This window comes from Electrona antarctica (genome assembly GCF_951216825.1).
Source record: "Electrona antarctica genome assembly, chromosome: 2".
Taxonomy (NCBI): Eukaryota; Metazoa; Chordata; class Actinopteri; order Myctophiformes; family Myctophidae; genus Electrona; species Electrona antarctica.
In genome coordinates, this window is record NC_136807.1 from 58,890,442 (window position 1) to 58,908,928 (window position 18,487).

An 18,487-nucleotide genomic window follows, 5' to 3' on the forward strand; every position below is an offset into this window, starting at 1 on the left:
TGCATTCTATGATCCTATAGTTTACTGAGACACTACACTGATCTGGCTAAATCTTTGCTCCTGGTAGGGCGCCAGACAGTGACATATGCTTTTAAATCGGCCTTAGCTCTACATGGGTTATCTGCTATTTTCACATTTCTGTTCTTCTTTTAAAACCTCCCTTGGTGGTTTTTACGTTTCAAGACAGGTTGACTGAGTAGAAAAATCACACCTGTGTGAAATGAGCGGTGCAAGTATAGGCTACATGTATTGTTATAGTTACTGTGCTGTGCTGTGCTCTGTACGTGTGCGATATAATATCGGATCGGTTGCAGCACCACTATTCTAAAGGTACAATATGTACCCCCTCAGGTACATATTTAAACTATGTTCAGCAATGGTATAACTATGTACAATGGTATAACCACACACTCCACTCACTTCATTAGGGGTCACACAGAAACAAATACAAGTTTAAGCTGTACACTGTGTGGCAAAGATTTTAGATTTAAAGCAAGAGCTGAAGAGTCACACAGTGACTCAGACAGGGGAAAAGCCCTTTTCTTGTAGTGTTTGTAGTAAAGGCTTTGTTAGCACAAGTCATACAATCACACATGATGACTCATACAGGCGAAAAGCCCCTTTCTTGTATAGTATGTAGTAAAACATAAAACATTCTGAAAACACAATAACTTTATTGAGACTTGGCAGTGTGGCAGACTGCTTAATTAATGCAATATTTTAATGTTTGGTTTGGTTTCCTTCCTCCTGCAGCTGCTGTGGTGGTGTGCGGTAACTCACTCACTCACTCACTCACTCACTCACTCACTCACTCACTCACTCACTCACTCAGTCTCTCACTCACTCGGCCACTCACTCACTCACTCACTCACACACACACACACACACACACACACACACACACACACACACACACACACACACACACACACACACACACACACACACACACACACACACACACTGTCTGTCTGTCTGTCTGTCTGTCTGTCTGTCTGTCTGTCTCTCTCTCTTTCTCTCTCCCCCTGTCTCTCTGTCTGTCTGTCTGTCTGTCTGTTTCTCTCTTTCCAACAGGAAGCAGAATCTGACGGCATGCCGCGTACCAAGCGTCAGAGGGCTGCTCGCCAGCGAGAAGTGGAGAAGCAGGAGAAGCGAGTAGCACAGCTCGGCACATCCCCTGGTCAGGTATGTATTGAGCACGTCTCAGTGAGATGTAGTCTTTCACTAACCACGTTGGGTGCATAACTACAATTTCCCCTGTGGGTTCAATTAAGGTCTTATATGATCTAATTTCTCTGTCTTGTCACTTCATGCCTGAGTTCTATTGGTCTTATTTCTTAGAAGGCTAAGTCACCACCTGCGCCAGCTGTTCTGCGGGGGGATGTGGGGAAGACTTCACCGTGTTCGTCACCGGCGCAGAAGGTACAATCAATGCACTGACTTCTGTGGGGATTGTACTGTAATGCAAATCTTCTGTTGACTAACTTGATCTGTAATCACACAGATGGCCAAGCTGAACCTCTCTGCCCTAGCCAGACAGGATACCATGGCTGAACAGGTATATAATATATAGTATATTTTTCCACAATTGTCTGTGTGTGTGTGTGTGTGTGTGTGTGTGTGTGTGTGTGTGTGTGTGTGTGTGTGTGTGTGTGTGTGTGTGTGTGTGTGTGTGTGTGTGTGTGTGTGTGTGTGTGTGTGTGTGTGTGTCAGACACACACACACGCACACATTTTGTGTATAATGAGCCACAATTCTATACCAACAATGTGATTTGGGGTAATCAAATATGTTGGGCTATTGTTTTGGCTGTAGAACAATGCGATATGAATGTATCGATATTGAAATATATGCATTGTGCTGCATTGATTTCATACTTTGTTGTTTCCATAACATTTTTAGCTACAGGTCACTGGTACAGGCAGGCGGCATAACACAGCAAAGCAGCATTGGCCAGAGTCCCACGTGCACGCGGGAAAACAGGCCAAGTCTCGTATCCCAGCCGAGTTGTCAAAGAAGAAGGTATCTTTCTTTGCTCATGTGTTAAGTCTTGATGAGTAAATGTGAATGTTGACACAATGAAACATTGATTTTGTTTTTCCTTTGTTGAAAGTTTGCACTTCTTGTTGGTGACTCACATCTGCGAGCCATCGTAGATGGATACGTGACCATGCCAGACAGTGACATATGCTTTGGCATCATGTCCTTCCCTGGTGCGAGGGCAAAGCACCTGGAGGCTGAGGTGTGTTATAGCATTCTCAATATCTCTATTCTATAGTTGACTGATACACATTCGGCATGTTTGAAATTGGTTTGCATGAGTCGGCAGTCTGTAATGAGTTTGTCATGGAAGAACAGGTGATAATCAGGGGTTAATCAAGTTCCGTAGGCTACATTCAATTAATAAATACCACAATGTTCTATGATTTCTTCCACCACAGGTGAAATCCGCTAAGATTCCACACATTCCGGATGTCGTTTGCATTCTCGCAACCAGCAACGACATTGCTGGTAAAACGTTCTCACAAGCGGGGGAGGAATTTCGAAAGCTCTTGGTCACCGCACTTGCTCGCTGGGACAATGTAAGTTAATTCTTAGTCATTTATCTTTCTATTTTTTTATGTTTCAGTATGTACTGTAATGCCTCAAAGGTGTAGTTTTTTAGGAAGAAGCCTTTTTTTTTTTTTATCAGGTCTGTGTTCTGGACTTCCCTCCCCGTCTGAATGTGGACGTTGAACAGGAAATGTGTTTGCGTCAGGAATTCCAGCGCACGGCGGCCTTCTGCGGTAAATAATAAGAATGCATACCCAACCGCTTATGTCTGTTTACGCTGATCCATGCAATACTGTATTATGATTACTACATCATGTTTATTTTATTTAAAAGGTGTCCGTTACATCAGTGCAGTAGAGGCATTCCCGCTCACACAACTGGACTTGTGGTGCAGAGACAACGTAAGTGGAATGTCATGTGGAGAATCTGCATTATTTGCCGATCATATGAATGCAAAAATTCATATCAGATAGAGGGTAATTGAAATATTTATCTGAATGTGTCTTATGTCTGTCAGGTACACTTGAGCGATGACGGTGGTATGCCAATCCTTGCACAGCTGCTGTCGTCTGCTGTTCACGAACAACTGCAGCTGAGAGCAGACCAGGTCCGAGCATTTTAAATCTGAATGAGTAAAATCTAAGATGGCGGAGTTCCTATTTTCCAGCCTGTAAACGTTTTCCTCTGTTTCTATGCACAGGCCAGTGCTAGGAGGACATCACCTTGCCCACAACGCAAGTCTGTAGCTGTGTTGCCACCAGCACCTGTCAGAAGCGTGTATCCCAGGTCTCTTGTCAGCAAAGAAGTGCACGTACCCCGCTCAGCTGCTGCTGTAAGTAGTCGAATCGTGTCACTGCTTCATGGTAAATATCGTAAATGGAGCATTTCAGAGTCTTGCTCAAGGACACTTTGACATTAACTAGCTACTGTATCCCTGAGTCACTGCTGCCCCTTATTGGTTTGTGACAAGGGATACTCTGTTATCATATTAGTTACTTGCACAAGCAGAGCGCACAAGTAATAGTTTTAGTCCAGTGCTTCGATGCGTATGTCGCCATTTGATATGTATGCGCCGTGCCAGCGTATGACGTAATGACTACTTGTGCTTGATATGGCAGTGGTGTCAGATTACATACATGTATACATAGGGGCATTACCTTTAATCCTCCCGACACTAAAACATATCGTCAACATCAAAAACCAATTACACCCTGGCATTGGGTCCTTTAATCCACATCTTTATTACGTCATCATTGAGAGCTAGTTATACCCTGACGTCATATGCTGCTACGATACATACGCATCAAACGGGGCAAGTAACCACAGTATAACGCTAATCAACTTACAAATTACATATACATAGAGGCATTTCCTTTAATCCACCCGACACTGATCGACATATAAGTCACCAGCGGTCGACAGTACTTGCGCTCTGCTTGCGCACTTACTTGTGTGCAACAAGCAAGTAGGCACTCGACAGAGTGCAGTTCTAGTTTACTTTGTGCTCATCAACCTGCATTTCTCCTTTCAGACCAACCAGCCTACCGTTCCTTGGTCGCAGCAGCAGCAGCAGCAGCAGCAGGTTTGTCATCTTTAACCACTGAAACCCTGTATTGTTTTATGGTGGGGAAGACCTGCCCAGTTCAGTGGGCACACCCCATGATGAACAATACTGTATCTGCCTGTGTTGGCAGTACACACTTACTTACGTACTGAATGTTCCAAAGGTTTCCTTATCTTAACATTGATCAACAATACCTGACCACAGTACCTCATTAAAGCAGGTGTGATTCCTGCCTTGATATGTACGACTCGGTACTATAACCAGTTGAGATGAGTGGGAAAAGAGCTGCAAGCTCGTACGGTGTCACAGATGTAAGACAATATGAGCTTGTAGATCTGCTATTTTTGAATAGCCAAAGCACAAATGTTACACAGATGTAGTCTAGTGTTTAATTAAAGGCTGGAGGGTTGATCTAATCCTAAACTCCAAACCACACCAATGGGTCGCCAGGCAACGCCTTGCAACCAAATGATTGCAAGTAGACACATGTAGTTGCAAGCCACCATGGAATTGAAACGCTTGGGTTGACAATGTGCCAATGTGCAACAGGCCATATCACACCAACCTTGCTTTAATCCCTGTATGCATGTGTTTAACCCATTGTGACCTGAGATCAGATTCTAAAAGTGTCTTCTACATCCTGACAGTTTTCTGAAAAAGTCGTTCTTCGATTTTCCAAAAATAGCAGACCTACAAGCTCATAGCGCTATGAGCTTGTAGAGCTGCTATTTTTCAATAGCTAAAGCATAACATAATGCTAACACCAAAAGGGGTTCCTCCCCAAAATGGGTTAACCAATGGAGTGTATTAGAAATAGGTTGTGACAACCACTACGTTGGACCTGTTGCAACACAGATTTCCATGTATTCAGAAATAGGTTTTCTTTGACATAGAAGGTTTCCATTTGACAACAGTATTATTGCGGTGTATGATTTAATGCATGGTCACATTTCCTTTCTCTTTTCATCCACAGGTGGACTTGCCAGAGAGTTCCATCCCACTCAACCCTGTCTGGTTTAGCCCTAGCATCTTGGATGCAATGAATGTGGCTGCTCCATCAGGTGGAAAGGTAATTTCATTGAAAAGTTTACATTGTTTTGCGTCTTTGTGTTTTAATGTACACTCATCTAAATAAGTAAAAGGTACACACAGGGTTTGCAGTGTCCACTGTTTGACATTATAAATGTATTGGACAATGTTTGACTATGCATCATTAGCTCTGTTTGTATACACAGGTCAGTCCTAGGACATCACACCGCGAGGTGAGAGTGCCTCATTCACCCGTTGCCACGGTAAGGAGTTTGTAACCTGTAACTCCGACACTGTTTAGTTTTAGCCACAGTCATGTTTTATCATTGTTGTATCATAGTTCAACAAACACAAAATCTCACTTCTGTGAAGTGAAGGGCGCTCTAATCATCCATCATCATTCATCATGTCATTATGGCCAATCACAATATGCGTCCTCACTTTTGTCTTCAATGGTTGTGTTGCTTTTTAGCTAGTGTCGTGTATTACAACTATTATGTGTATGTGTATGTATTATGTGTATGTGTATTACAACTATTCCACAATCTGCAAATGCTAAATGAGTCTGAAACTACACCTGCATCATTAGCTCCGTTTGTATTACAGGTCAGTCGTAGGCCATCGCCCTCCACCTCTCCAGTGACACCACTGCCCGTCAGAAGCGTGTCTCCGAGAGTTATTGTCAGCCGTCAGATCAGCAGACCAGCTCGTTCACCTGTTGCCACAGTAAGGAGTTTGTAACCTGTAACTGTGACGGTTGCATGTGTTTGGTCCGACGTACTAACAGCCCGACAGGCATAAGTCTGACGACCCTACCCCAACCCCTAAACCTAACCTCACAGGAAGCCACGGGTTAGTTTGAACCTGCCACGCATGTCGGGGGCCACGGGTTAGTTTTAACCTAGACTGGAACTCATCTATGCTTTCTATGGCATAGGCAGCTCCCGGCAGGATCCGCCAGGAGAAACTAGACGCAGCTGCAGGACATGAGACTAATTAATTAGGGAGAGAGAGAGGAGTGTGTGCGTGTCAATTTAACAAAGGTGCAGACACATTTTTAACCTGATACATGTTAGTTTTTACCTACCACGCATGTCAGTAGCCACGGGTTAGTTGCAATCGACAACGCATGTTGTGGGACTAATGCCTGTCGTTCTGTTAGTATGTCTGAACAACATATATTTTTATTTAGTTATTTACTTTTATACATCAAACTGCATGTCTTATTTCTCATTACAGACGAGCCAGCCTAGTGTGCAGTCTACTACAAGGGGGCTCGTTCGGGAGCAGCAGGTTTGTCATGTTTTATCATAGTTATGTAAAAACAAAATCACACTTGTCTGAAGTGAGTGGCACTCTAATCAGTTGTTGCGTTTGCATAGAGTAGCCCAGGTGAAAATTATACTTTGTTAATGATTCAAGGTCAAGTTGACCACCTCTCACACACGCGCGCACACGCACACACATACACATGCACGCACTCTGTCTTCCTATTGGCCGGCCTTTACAGAGCCATAACTTTGGTTTGCAACATGCTACAGGCTCGCAATTTGGTCCATAGATGTAGACCACCAATAGGAACGGAGCTGTACTTGCTTAAGCCCCGCCCCCTCTGTATTCCTATTGGCTGGCCTTTACACAGCTATAACCACCAATGGGAATGAGCTGTACTTTTTGCTTAAGCCCCGCCCCCTCTGTCTTCATGTTAGAATGCTAGCATGCTAGCATGTTGGGATGTTAGCATTAGCATGTTAGCATTAACATGTTGGCACATTAGCACATGTTGGCACATTAGCTTGTTAGCATGTTAGCATGTTAGCATTGGCATGTTAGCATTAGCATGTTGGCACTAGCATGTTAGCATGTTAGCATGTTAGCATTAGCACGTTAGCACATGTTAGCATTAGCATGTTAGCACATTAGCACATGTTAGCATTAGCATGTTAACATGTTAGCATTAGCTTGTTAGCATGTTAGCATGTTAGCATTAGCATGTTAGCATGTTAACATTAGCACGTTAGCACATGTTAGCATTAGCATGTTAGCACATGTTAGCATGTTAGCATGTTAGCACTAGCATGTTAGCATTAGCTTGTTAGCATGTTAGCACTAGCATGTTAGCATTATTATGTTAGCATTATTATGTTAGCATTATCATGCTAGCATGTTAGCATGTTAGCATTAGCATGTTAGCATTATTATGTTAGCATTATCATGCTAGCATGTTGGCATTAGCATGTTGGCATTAGCATGTTGGCATTAGCATGTTGGCATTAGCATGTTGGCATTAGCATGTTGGCATTAGCATGTTAGCATTATTATGTTAGCATTATCATGCTAGCATGTTGGCATTAGCATGTTAGCATTAGCATGTTAGCATGATAGCACTAGCATGTTAGCATGCTAGCACTAGCATGTTAGCATTAGCAGGATAGCATTAGCATGTTAGCATGTTAGCATTAGCACGTTAGCACATGTTAGCATTAGCATGTTAGCACATTAACGCATGTTAGCATTAGCATTTAGCATTAGCATGTTAGCATTAGCATGTTAGCATTAGCATGTTAGCACTAGCATGTTAGCACTAGCATGTTATCATGCACGTTATCATTAGCATGTTAGCACTAGCATGTTATCATGCACGTTATCATTAGCATGTTAGCACTAGCACTAGCATGTTAGCACTAGCATGTTAGCATTAGCATGTTAGCATTATTATGTTAGCATTATCATGTTAGCATGTTGGCATTAGCATGTTAGCACATTAGTACATGTTAGCATTAGCATGTTAGCATGTTAGCATTAGCTTGTTAGCATGTTAGCATTAGCATGTTAGCATTAGCATGTTAGCACTAGCATGTTATCATGCACGTTATCATTAGCATGTTAGCACTAGCATGTTAGCACTAGCATGTTATCATGCATGCTAGCATTAGCATGTTAGCATGCATGTTAGCACTAGCATGTTATCATGCATGCTAGCATTAGCATGTTAGCATTATTATGTTAGCATTATCATGCTAGCATGTTGGCATTAGCATGTTAGCATTAGCATGTTAGCATGATAGCACTAGCATGTTAGCATGATAGCACTAGCATGTTAGCACTAGCATGTTACCATGTTAGCATGTTAGATAGTATGTTAGCATTAGCATGCTAGCATGTTAGCATGTTAGCATTAGCATGTTTGCATGGTAATGTTAGTATGTTAGCATTGGCATGTTAGCACTAGCATGTTAGCATTAGCATGTTAACATTAGCATGTTAGCACATTAGCACATGTTAGCATTATCATGTTAGCATGTTAGCATTATAATTTTTGCCTTAGCATGTTAGCATTAGCATGTTAGCATCAGCATGTTAGAATTAGCATGTCAACATGCTAACATGCATGCTAACATGCAGCCAATATTATATTACCATTATCATTGATGTGTATGATTTGACGTACTTTGCTCCACAGGTGGACTTGGCTGAGTGTTCCATCCGACCAGATCCTGTGTCTTTTCCCCGTGACTTCTCAGATGCGATGGATGCTGCCGTCCGATCCCATGTTTCCAGCTATGTGGGTCGCCCAGCTATTCCATGTGGCAGCGAGGTAATTTGGATGCAATGTTTATGTTGACATTGAAGCGTTTTAAAAAGTTTCTCTCCCTTTCTGACCCAGATAAATTGGTAAAATCTAAGAATGTTTATACTGTCCAAGAGGCGCTATGTCAAATGGTGATGAAACGGTTTGTGTGCTCTTGCTTACATCAGATGTCCCCTGTTGAACGTCGGGAGAAGAGTGCGGTGAGGCAGAGTCAGCAGCCTGTGCAGTCAGTGAGGGCAAGCATCTGTCAAGCGGACATAACCTACATCAACCCCTATAAGCCTTGGCTAGGCAAGTTGAACAGTCAGTGCACCTGCATGGCGCTCACCTTTCTGGCTTTCCACACTGATGGAGTGCGTTTCGACACATCCTCCCTTGACAAAGTGCTTTATCAGGGAGATGATCTCTACAAAGACAATATACGCCACCTTTTTGTGGAAAACCATGAAGCAAAGCTTACGTTCAGGAATCTGACCATAGAGGAGATGCCAAAACAGGTTGTCGTTGAGAGCAATTTCTACAGTGTCAATATGTGGTATGTGAAAGTTGGTTATGTGAACCCATCAGCCAAACACCACACTAACATACCTAAGGATATGCTGTTTCTGGAGCAGGAACTGAAGTGCCTGTCGCAAGAGGTCACCCGTGCTTTCCTGATTGTAAGTCCCGAATGCTTTGCAGTGTTCCGTGACACATCAGGACGTTATGGCGTTTTTGACTCCCATTCGAGATCTGCGACAGGTTTGCCGATGCCTGAAGGAAAAGCTATTCTACTGACGTTCCAAGATCTGAGTGGTTTGGTCCGCCACTTTGACATGCTTTTCAAAGAGCGTTCTCCTTTAGCGCGGTATGAGTTTGTGCCTGTTTCATTTGACCATCACTCCAGCGACGCTCCTGGACCGTCAACAAATGTGACACGTGCGCAAGCTCCTGCAACAATCGACCATGGCTCCAGCGAGATTACTGCAACGTCAACAAGTGTGACAAGCACACCAGCTACTGCAGCAATCGACCATGTCTCCAGCAAGACTCCTGCACCGTCAACACATGTGACAATTAGAGCAGCAGTACCAACAGTGCGGAGCAACAGGTGGCATGCAAAGCAGGGTCTGCAGCGAGCACCACAATTGGTGAGTGCCACTATGTGTCAAGGTGACATACGCACCAATCCTGAGTCAGAGAGGTCAAACACTCAGTGCACCTGCATGGCTCTCACCTTTCTTGCCTACCACAATGAGGGAGTTGGTTTTGACACGGCCTGCCTTGACAAAGTGCTTGTCCAGGGAGATGTTCTCTACGAAGACACAATACAGCATCTGCATTTGGACAATACGCATCAGTCAGATCTCTTGACCATGGAGCAGTTGCCAAATCGGGTCTTCGGCGAGAACAGTGTTTACACCGTTCGCATGGACATGTCAGACCTGAAAGTTGGTCCCTTGAACAAAACAAAAGGAAAGAATTACTCCCTTGCCAAACAGCTGCAGTGCCTGTCAAATGATCTCACCCATGCAGTGTTGATGGTTCATCCTGAATGCTTTGCAGTGTTTCGGGACAGATCAGGACGCTACGGATTGTTTGATTCACACTCAAGAAATGACTGGGGTATGCCAATATCTGGAGGAAAAGCAATTATGTTGACTTTCCAAAACGTGACTGACTTGGCCTGCCACTTGCGCCTGGTCCTCAAAGGCCGTCCTACTCATGCGTCATATGAGCTCTTGCCTGTTGTCTTTGAAATTGACCAGACACCAGTGGCACCACCTCACAGTGTGCCCTCCCTTGACCACGGCTCCAGTGAGGCACCAGCGGCACCACCTCACAGTGTGCCCTTCTTTGACCACGGCTCCAGTGAGACTCCAGCATATCATCTTTACAAACTAAATAAAGAAAGGCGAATAAAGAATCAGCGGAAACTTGTGCAGAAACAACATGAGTACAAGAATGAATCCAGGACCACACGCTGGCTCACTGATGCTGGATTCCGTGAAACACATAAAGCCTTCATGAAAAACTATTGGAAAAAGAGATGGAACACTGATGCTGATTTTCGTGAAAAACGGCAGCAGAAGCAGACAAATAGATGGCGCACCGATGCTGTTTTCCGTGAATCACACAAAAAGAAGCAGAACAACAGATGGAGCACCGATGCTGTTTTCCGTGAATCACGCAAACGGAAGCAGAACAACAGATGGAGCACCGATGCGGTTTTCCGTGAATCACGCAAAAAGAAGCAGAACAACAGATGGAGCACCGATGCTGTTTTCCGTGAATCACACAAACAGAAGCACCATCAAAGATATCACAATGAAGCTGAATTCAGGCGGCGCCATATACAACTGTGCACCAAGAACAAGATGGAGAGACTCGCAGCAGATACTATACTCCGTATCCACCACAAGTTGCAGTGTGCTATGAGACTAAAGAGGAAATCCATACATATTGCAAACCGCCAGTCTCTACGTGAAATGGAAGCTCTTATGAAAGTTCACATGTCGAAATTCCGAGAACGGATTAAATTAGGGCCCACATTTGTGTGTACGGTGTGCCACAGAGTTTTGTTCGGCAATCAGGTCCTATGGTGCAACAGGGCAAAGTACCTCAAATTAAACCCACACCTGGTAACTGCTTGCTTGACAGCCAAGTATGTGCACATATGTGACTGTGAATGCTCAGCCCCGTGTGACGTTGCAAATGAGAGAAAACAGGAGTATATCTGCTACAGCTGTGACGACAACCTAACAAAAGGGAGGATGCCATGCATAGCAGCTGCTAATAAGCTGGAACCAGCACCCATTCCCCTAGAGCTGCAACTGTTGAATTACCTGGAAAGGCAGCTAATCGCAAAGTACATACCCTTTGCTAAAATTATTTCGTTGCCGAAAGGACGGCAAAGGGCAGTGCATGGTCCAGTTGTGTGTGTACCGTCGGAAGTGGAAGCCACGGTTAATGCTCTGCCGAGGTCCAGACATGAAGACCAGCTGTTGCAGGTTAAGCTGAAGCGGAACATCAAGTACAAGGGATATCAGCACTTCCACACGGTGAACATGACAGATGTGCTGGCGGCACTGAGGAAACTGAAAGTGACTCATCCGGAATACCGTGACATAGTCATTAATGATAATGCCACGTTTGACCGCCTCCAGGATGAACTGTCAGTCGATGAGGAAGATGCGCAAGAGGCTGTGTCACCTGTTGCTGACACAACAGGTGAACAGCCGTCTAGCGAACAGCAGTCTAGCGAACAGCAGTCTAGCGAACAGGAGGAACTTAGACCCGGTCTGATCTTTGACTCTTGCATGCAGCCTCCTGACATCGCACAGGAAATCCTATCGTACGGTGAGGGGGTATTCAGCATCGCTCCAGCCCAAGGAAACAGACCTGTGGGTATTTTCACCGTCCCCAAGCTTGAAAGCATGGCCTTTCCCGTGCAGTTCTCAACCGGAGAGAATACATTAGATGAGGTCAGAGACATCAAATTGTCCCCAAGTAGGTACTTCAATGCGAGGCTCCTTTCTGTCGATACCCGCTTTGCCACCGACCAAACCTACCTCTTCTTTGCGCAGTTTGTGACAGAAACGCAGCAGGCTACCAACAGCATGTCCATCCAGACGCGGAAGGGGAAAAGATATACCAGGGACGGAAGAACGCTGTCAAACAAAATGCTTCAGGACAAAAACGAGGTAGTGAAGCTCGTCCGTAACAGGGATGCGACGCGCTTCATGCAGCCCCTCAGAGGCACTCCGGCGTTCTGGAGCAGAGCGCTTAAAGATCTCCACGCTATGTGCAGACAGCTCGGAAAGCCCAACTGGTTCATCACATTGAGTGCCGCGGAGATGAGGTGGCCAGAAGTCATTAAGGCCATCAAAGCACAACAAGGTGAACAAGGGGACTTCTCAGAGCTAGACTGGGTTGCAAAATGCGACATTCTCCGGAGCAACCCTGTCACTCTCATGCGATTGTTTGAAAAGAGAGTGGACGCAGCCGTCGCTTTTTTGCTGTCGCCTGCACATCCAGTCGGTAAAGTGGAGGATTACTTCTATCGCGTGGAGTTCCAGGCTCGTGGTAGCCCCCACATACACATGATGGTTTGGGTCAAGAATGCACCAGATGCTGAGGATCCTGGTGTTGACGACTTCATAAACAAGTACGTCAGTTGCAGGATGCCTGACCAGTATGCAGACCCCGAGCTCCACAAAATCGTGTCTGAAGTTCAAGTTCACAGCCGGAACCACTCCAGGTCATGCAAGAAAGGAAATGTGACTTGTCGATTTGGGTTCCCCAAACTACCCATGGACGAAACTATCATCGCACTTCCTCGTCTCCTGTCCTCAGATGATGACGATGACGGTCAGAAAGACAACAGCGGCAGTGGCCAGAAAGCTAAAGGCAAAAGGCGAAAAGGCTCGCGGAAAGAGACATTGAAACAAAAGGAGGCCAAGGAAAAGCTGGCACCACTGAGAGACATGCTCAATGACCCTGAAGCCTCATTCAGGGATTTGCCAGAACTGCTCAAGAAATGCAACCTTACTCGGGGGCGGTATCTGCAATTTGTCTTTGACCTTAGCACTGTACCGCAAGTTCACCTGAGGCGTCATCCTGATGAGTGCTGGATAAATGCGTACAATCCCCATCTGCTGCGAGTGTGGGACGCCAACATGGACATCCAGTATATACTAGACGATGCATCTTGTGCCCAGTACATGATGGCTTACGTGGCGAAACCGGAACACGAGATGTCCGAGCTCCTCAGCGCAGTCGTTGCGGACGCGCGCAAGTCTAATCCGGACGCCAAAGAAATGGATGAAATGAAGCACATCATGCACACATACGTTCAGCACAGAGAGGTCAGCGCTCAGGAGTCTGTCGCGCGTGTATGCAGTCTCCCGCTTAAAAAGTGCACGCGTCAGGTCATTTTCCTACAGACTGATGAGGATGGCCTGAGAATGAGTCAGCCCATGAGTAAACTGAAGGAGATGGACCCAGACGCAGAAGATGTGTGGATGTCAGGCATTCCCGAGAAGTACTTGAACAGACCAGACGAGCCGGAGTTCGAATACATGTGTCTTGCTGAGTTTGCGTCCGAATACAGGGTTCTGGCCAGCACAAGCAAATTGCAGAATGCACTGCCCCTGCAGAACGACATGGGGTATGTTCAGAAAAGGACCAACCTTGAAAGAGTCGCCGTTATTCGCTTCACTCGATTCTCCGAGCAGAAAAACAAGGAGAAGTACTACAGAGGGATGCTGAAACTGTACTTTCCACACAGAGCAGACAGGGAACTGAAAGGCGAGACCCATACCACGTATGAGCAGTTCTACGAACATGATCTTGCCAGGACAAGGATTGGATTCCGCGTCCGTGTGAAGGAGATTGTGGATAAGAACAAGGACTTATATGAAGGGCGGGGGAGAATTGTGGATCAGGTACTGGACACGCTTGCGGAAGAAGGAGCAGTTTTCAATGCGTGGAACACTTTTGCGCCAGAGGTCGAGGTCGACCGTTTGGAGTGCATCAGCCTTCGGAAACCCAGCGATCCCCACGAGCGACAAGAGCGAGACGAGGTTCCCGAATACCAAGTCCATCCCGACGCCAGTAAAGCGATGCCAGTGATCGATGCTCCCGAATTGAGCCCGGACTATGTCAGGAGCATGTACCGGAGCCTCAACGAAACGCAAGCGTCCATCTTCTACACCGTGCGTCAATGGTGTTTGAAGCGCGTCTTGCGTGACGACCCTGAGCCCTTTCTTTATTTCATCTCTGGGGGTGCTGGCTGTGGCAAATCCCATGTCATCAAGTGCATTTATCAGGAGGGTACCAAGATTCTCCGCCAACTGCCCAGTTATCGCAACGAAGCAGACATGACCCAGCCCTTGGTGCTGCTGTCAGCGTTTACCGGCACTGCGGCTTTCAACATCAATGGACGAACCCTGCACTCCTTGCTGAAGCTGCCGAGAAGTTTGAAGGAACAGTATGTTTCACTTGGAAATGCACTGGACGACGTGAGAGGGGTATTGGCCCACGCCGAGATCTTGATCATTGATGAGATATCCATGGTCTCCCAGGAGCTCTTTAACTTTGTCAACTTGCGATTGCAGCAGATCAAGGGCAACAGGAAACCCTTTGGTGGCATGTCTGTCCTCGCAGTTGGAGACTTCTACCAGCTGCCACCCGTTGGTAATAGCAAAGCGCTCTGCATTGTCAACGAGGCTGTGCCAGGTGTCTGGGCAGATTTTCAGATGGTCGACCTTACCGAGATCATGCGTCAGAAAGATGATCTCATTTTCGCCGAACTCTTGAACAGGCTGAGAGTAAAGGGGAAGGCGGACGCTCTGAGTGCCCACGACAGTTGTCTGCTCGCACAGGCTGTGGCTGAAAGCAAAGACTGCCCACGTGATGTCCTTCATATCTTTGCGACAAACAAGGAGGTCGATGCCCACAACGATGTGGTCATCACCGAGCTCGGCACCCAGATTTCCACGATTCAAGCTCAAGATTATCGGAAGTACGGAAACTCCGAAGACATGACGCCGCTGGTCTGTCCCTTCAGAGGCAACTCGAGGGAGTTGCCGTCAACCTTCCAAGCTGCTGAAGGAGCGCGAGTCATGGTCATCAGGAATCTAGACGTTGAAGATGGGATGGTAAACGGGACCTTTGGAACAATAGCCAACATTGTCACAACCACTGCAAACGGGCAGACCGTTGTGGATTTGCTTGGCCTCCAACTGGACAATCCCACGGCAGGTCGGACGTTCCGCAGGAAGATTCAAGGGCCAACTGATGACCTGGTGTACATCGAAAGGTTTGAGGAGAGACTGACCAAATCAACGGTGGTGCGACGGCAGTTTCCCATCAAACTTGCCTTTGGGTGTACAGCCCACAAAGTGCAAGGCATGACCATGGATTATGCAGTGGTGTCTCTGAAGCACATCTTTCAACCCGGAATGGCCTATGTCGCCCTGAGCCGAACAACCTCCCTTCAAGGGCTCAAAATCACAGACTTCAACGAGAAGAAGATTTATGCCAACCCAGACATAAAGGCGGCAATGGAGAGCATGACTCGTGCTTCGTTCCAAATGACGAGACCACTGTTGCACTTTGTCAAGTCAGCAGACAACATCGGCCCGACGTTGACCATCGTGCATCACAACGCACAGGGGCTAATGTCGCACATTGGGGACGTGAAAGCGCACCACGAATTCAGACACGCCGATGTGTTGTGCATGACAGAGACCCATTTGACTGGATCCTCCGTTCCCCCTGGCATCGAGCTGGAGGGATACCATGTGTTTGCACGCAACAGACACGTGTCGTACACCAACACTAAGGACATTGCTACAGAAAGGGGAGGTGGAGTCGCGGTCTACTACAGAAGTAGTCTTCTAGCAGACGCCCGGAGGGCCGTTCACAATGTCACCGATCTCGAGTTTGCAGTCGTCAGAGTTGAGGCCCCAGTCAAAGCGCTCATAGCCACTGTCTACAGACCCCCCAAATACAGGAAAAGCGCCTTTTGTCTCAACCTTGGCCGCCTCTTGGAATCCTTGGCCTTGATGGACTGCCAGCCTGTTGTTGTCTGTGGAGACTTCAATGAGGACCTGCTCAAGACGGACCGGAAACTAGTTAAGGAGGAGTTTGAGTCCAAAGGCTACAGCCAGCTGATCTCCACTGCAACAACCGAAAATAATACCCTGATTGATCACATCTACATATCACAACCAGGGTATTGCCTTCAGTCGGGTGTACTGCACACATACTACAGTTATCACGATGCCGTCTACTGCGTGTTGACTTCAAGCCGGCCATCAGCATGCTAAATGACCCATCCGCCTCGCCTGTCAGTCACATGCCAGCAAGCCCACCGACAGCCGTCACATGAAAGCCAGCCATCAGCCGTCCATCAGCCTGCCACCGTAAAGCTCAACGACAGCTGAGGAACAAATCGGAAGACCCAAGGGATCTCTAGGTCTCCATCGTCACTCCCAGTCATCCGGGTTCTCCATACATCTGGCCAGTTTGTTCCCCATATTGCCTTTCACCATGCGCTGGCTCATACTACAGTTATCACAATGCCATATACTGCGTGTTGACTTCAAGCCAGCCATCAGCATCCCAAACGACCCATCCGCCAGTCAGTCACATGCCAGCAAGCCCACCCGACAGCCTGTCAGTCACATCACATCACAGCCAGCCATTAACCGTCCATCAGCCTGCCACCGTAAAGCTCAACGACAGCTGAGGAACAAATCGGAAGACCCAAGGGATCTCTAGGTCTCCATCGTCACTCCCAGTCATCCGGGTTCTCCATACATCTGGCCAGTTTGTTCCCCATATTGCCTTTCACCATGCGCTGCCATATACTGCGTGTTGACTTCAAGCCAGCCATCAGCATCCCAAACGACCCATCCGCCAGTCAGTCACATGCCAGCAAGCCCACCCGACAGCCTGTCAGTCACATCACATCACAGCCAGCCATTAACCGTCCATCAGCCTGCCACCGTAAAGCTCAACGACAGCTGAGGAACAAATCGGAAGACCCAAGGGATCTCTAGGTCTCCATCGTCACTCCCAGTCATCCGGGTTCTCCATACATCTGGCCAGTTTGTTCCCCATATTGCCTGTCACCATGCGCTGGCTCATACTACAGTTATCACGATGCCGTATACTGCGTGTTGACTTCAAGCCAGCCATCAGCATCCCAAACGACCCATCCGCCAGTCAGTCACATGCCAGCAAGCCCACCCGACAGCCTGTCAGTCACATCACATCACAGCCAGCCATTAACCGTCCATCAGCCTGCCACCGTAAAGCTCAACGACAGCTGAGGAACAAATCGGAAGACCCAAGGGATCTCTAGGTCTCCATCGTCACTCCCAGTCATCCGGGTTCTCCATACATCTGGCCAGTTTGTTCCCCATATTGCCTGTCACCATGCGCTGGCTCATACTACAGTTATCACAATGCCATATACTGCGTGTTGACTTCAAGCCAGCCATCAGCATCCCAAACGACCCATCCGCCAGTCAGTCACATGCCAGCAAGCCCACCCGACAGCCTGTCAGTCACATCACATCACAGCCAGCCATTAACCGTCCATCAGCCTGCCACCGTAAAGCTCAACGACAGCTGAGGAACAAATCGGAAGACCCAAGGGATCTCTAGGTCTCCATCGTCACTCCCAGTCATCCGGGTTCTCCATACATCTGGCCAGTTTGTTCCCCATATTGCCTGTCACCATGCGCTGGCTCATACTACAGTTATCACAATGCCATATACTGCGTGTTGACTTCAAGCCAGCCATCAGCATCCCAAACGACCCATCCGCCAGTCAGTCACATGCCAGCAAGCCCACCCGACAGCCTGTCAGTCACATCACATCACAGCCAGCCATTAACCGTCCATCAGCCTGCCACCGTAAAGCTCAACGACAGCTGAGGAACAAATCGGAAGACCCAAGGGATCTCTAGGTCTCCATCGTCACTCCCAGTCATCCGGGTTCTCCATACATCTGGCCAGTTTGTTCCCCATATTGCCTGTCACCATGCGCTGGCTCATACTACAGTTATCACGATGCCGTCTACTGCGTGTTGACTTCAAGCCAGCCATCAGCATCCCAAACGACCCATCCGCCAGTCAGTCACATGCCAGCAAGCCCACCCGACAGCCTGTCAGTCACATCACAGCCAGCCATTAACCGTCCATCAGCCTGCCACCGTAAAGCTCAACGACAGCTGAGGAACAAATCGGAAGAC

At 47.1% G+C, this 18,487-nt stretch overlaps 1 protein-coding gene across 1 annotated transcript; it reads left to right on the top strand.

The window, feature by feature from the left end:
* Positions 1–1,016: 1,016 nt before the first annotated feature.
* LOC306943907 (uncharacterized protein) lies at positions 1,017–16,614 on the top strand (the record flags this gene model as incomplete). Its single annotated transcript, XM_079530438.1, has 18 exons — positions 1,017–1,185; positions 1,342–1,422; positions 1,505–1,558; positions 1,903–2,022; positions 2,114–2,242; positions 2,442–2,582; positions 2,693–2,786; positions 2,887–2,954; positions 3,071–3,160; positions 3,254–3,385; positions 4,085–4,135; positions 5,091–5,186; positions 5,353–5,409; positions 5,753–5,872; positions 6,386–6,439; positions 8,610–8,744; positions 8,906–16,405; positions 16,534–16,614. The coding sequence occupies exons 1-18, from the start codon at positions 1,093–1,095 to the stop codon at positions 16,612–16,614; spliced, it is 9,096 nt and encodes a 3,031-aa protein (XP_079386564.1). The 5' UTR covers positions 1,017–1,092.
* Between the last annotated feature and the right edge of the window lie 1,873 nt (positions 16,615–18,487).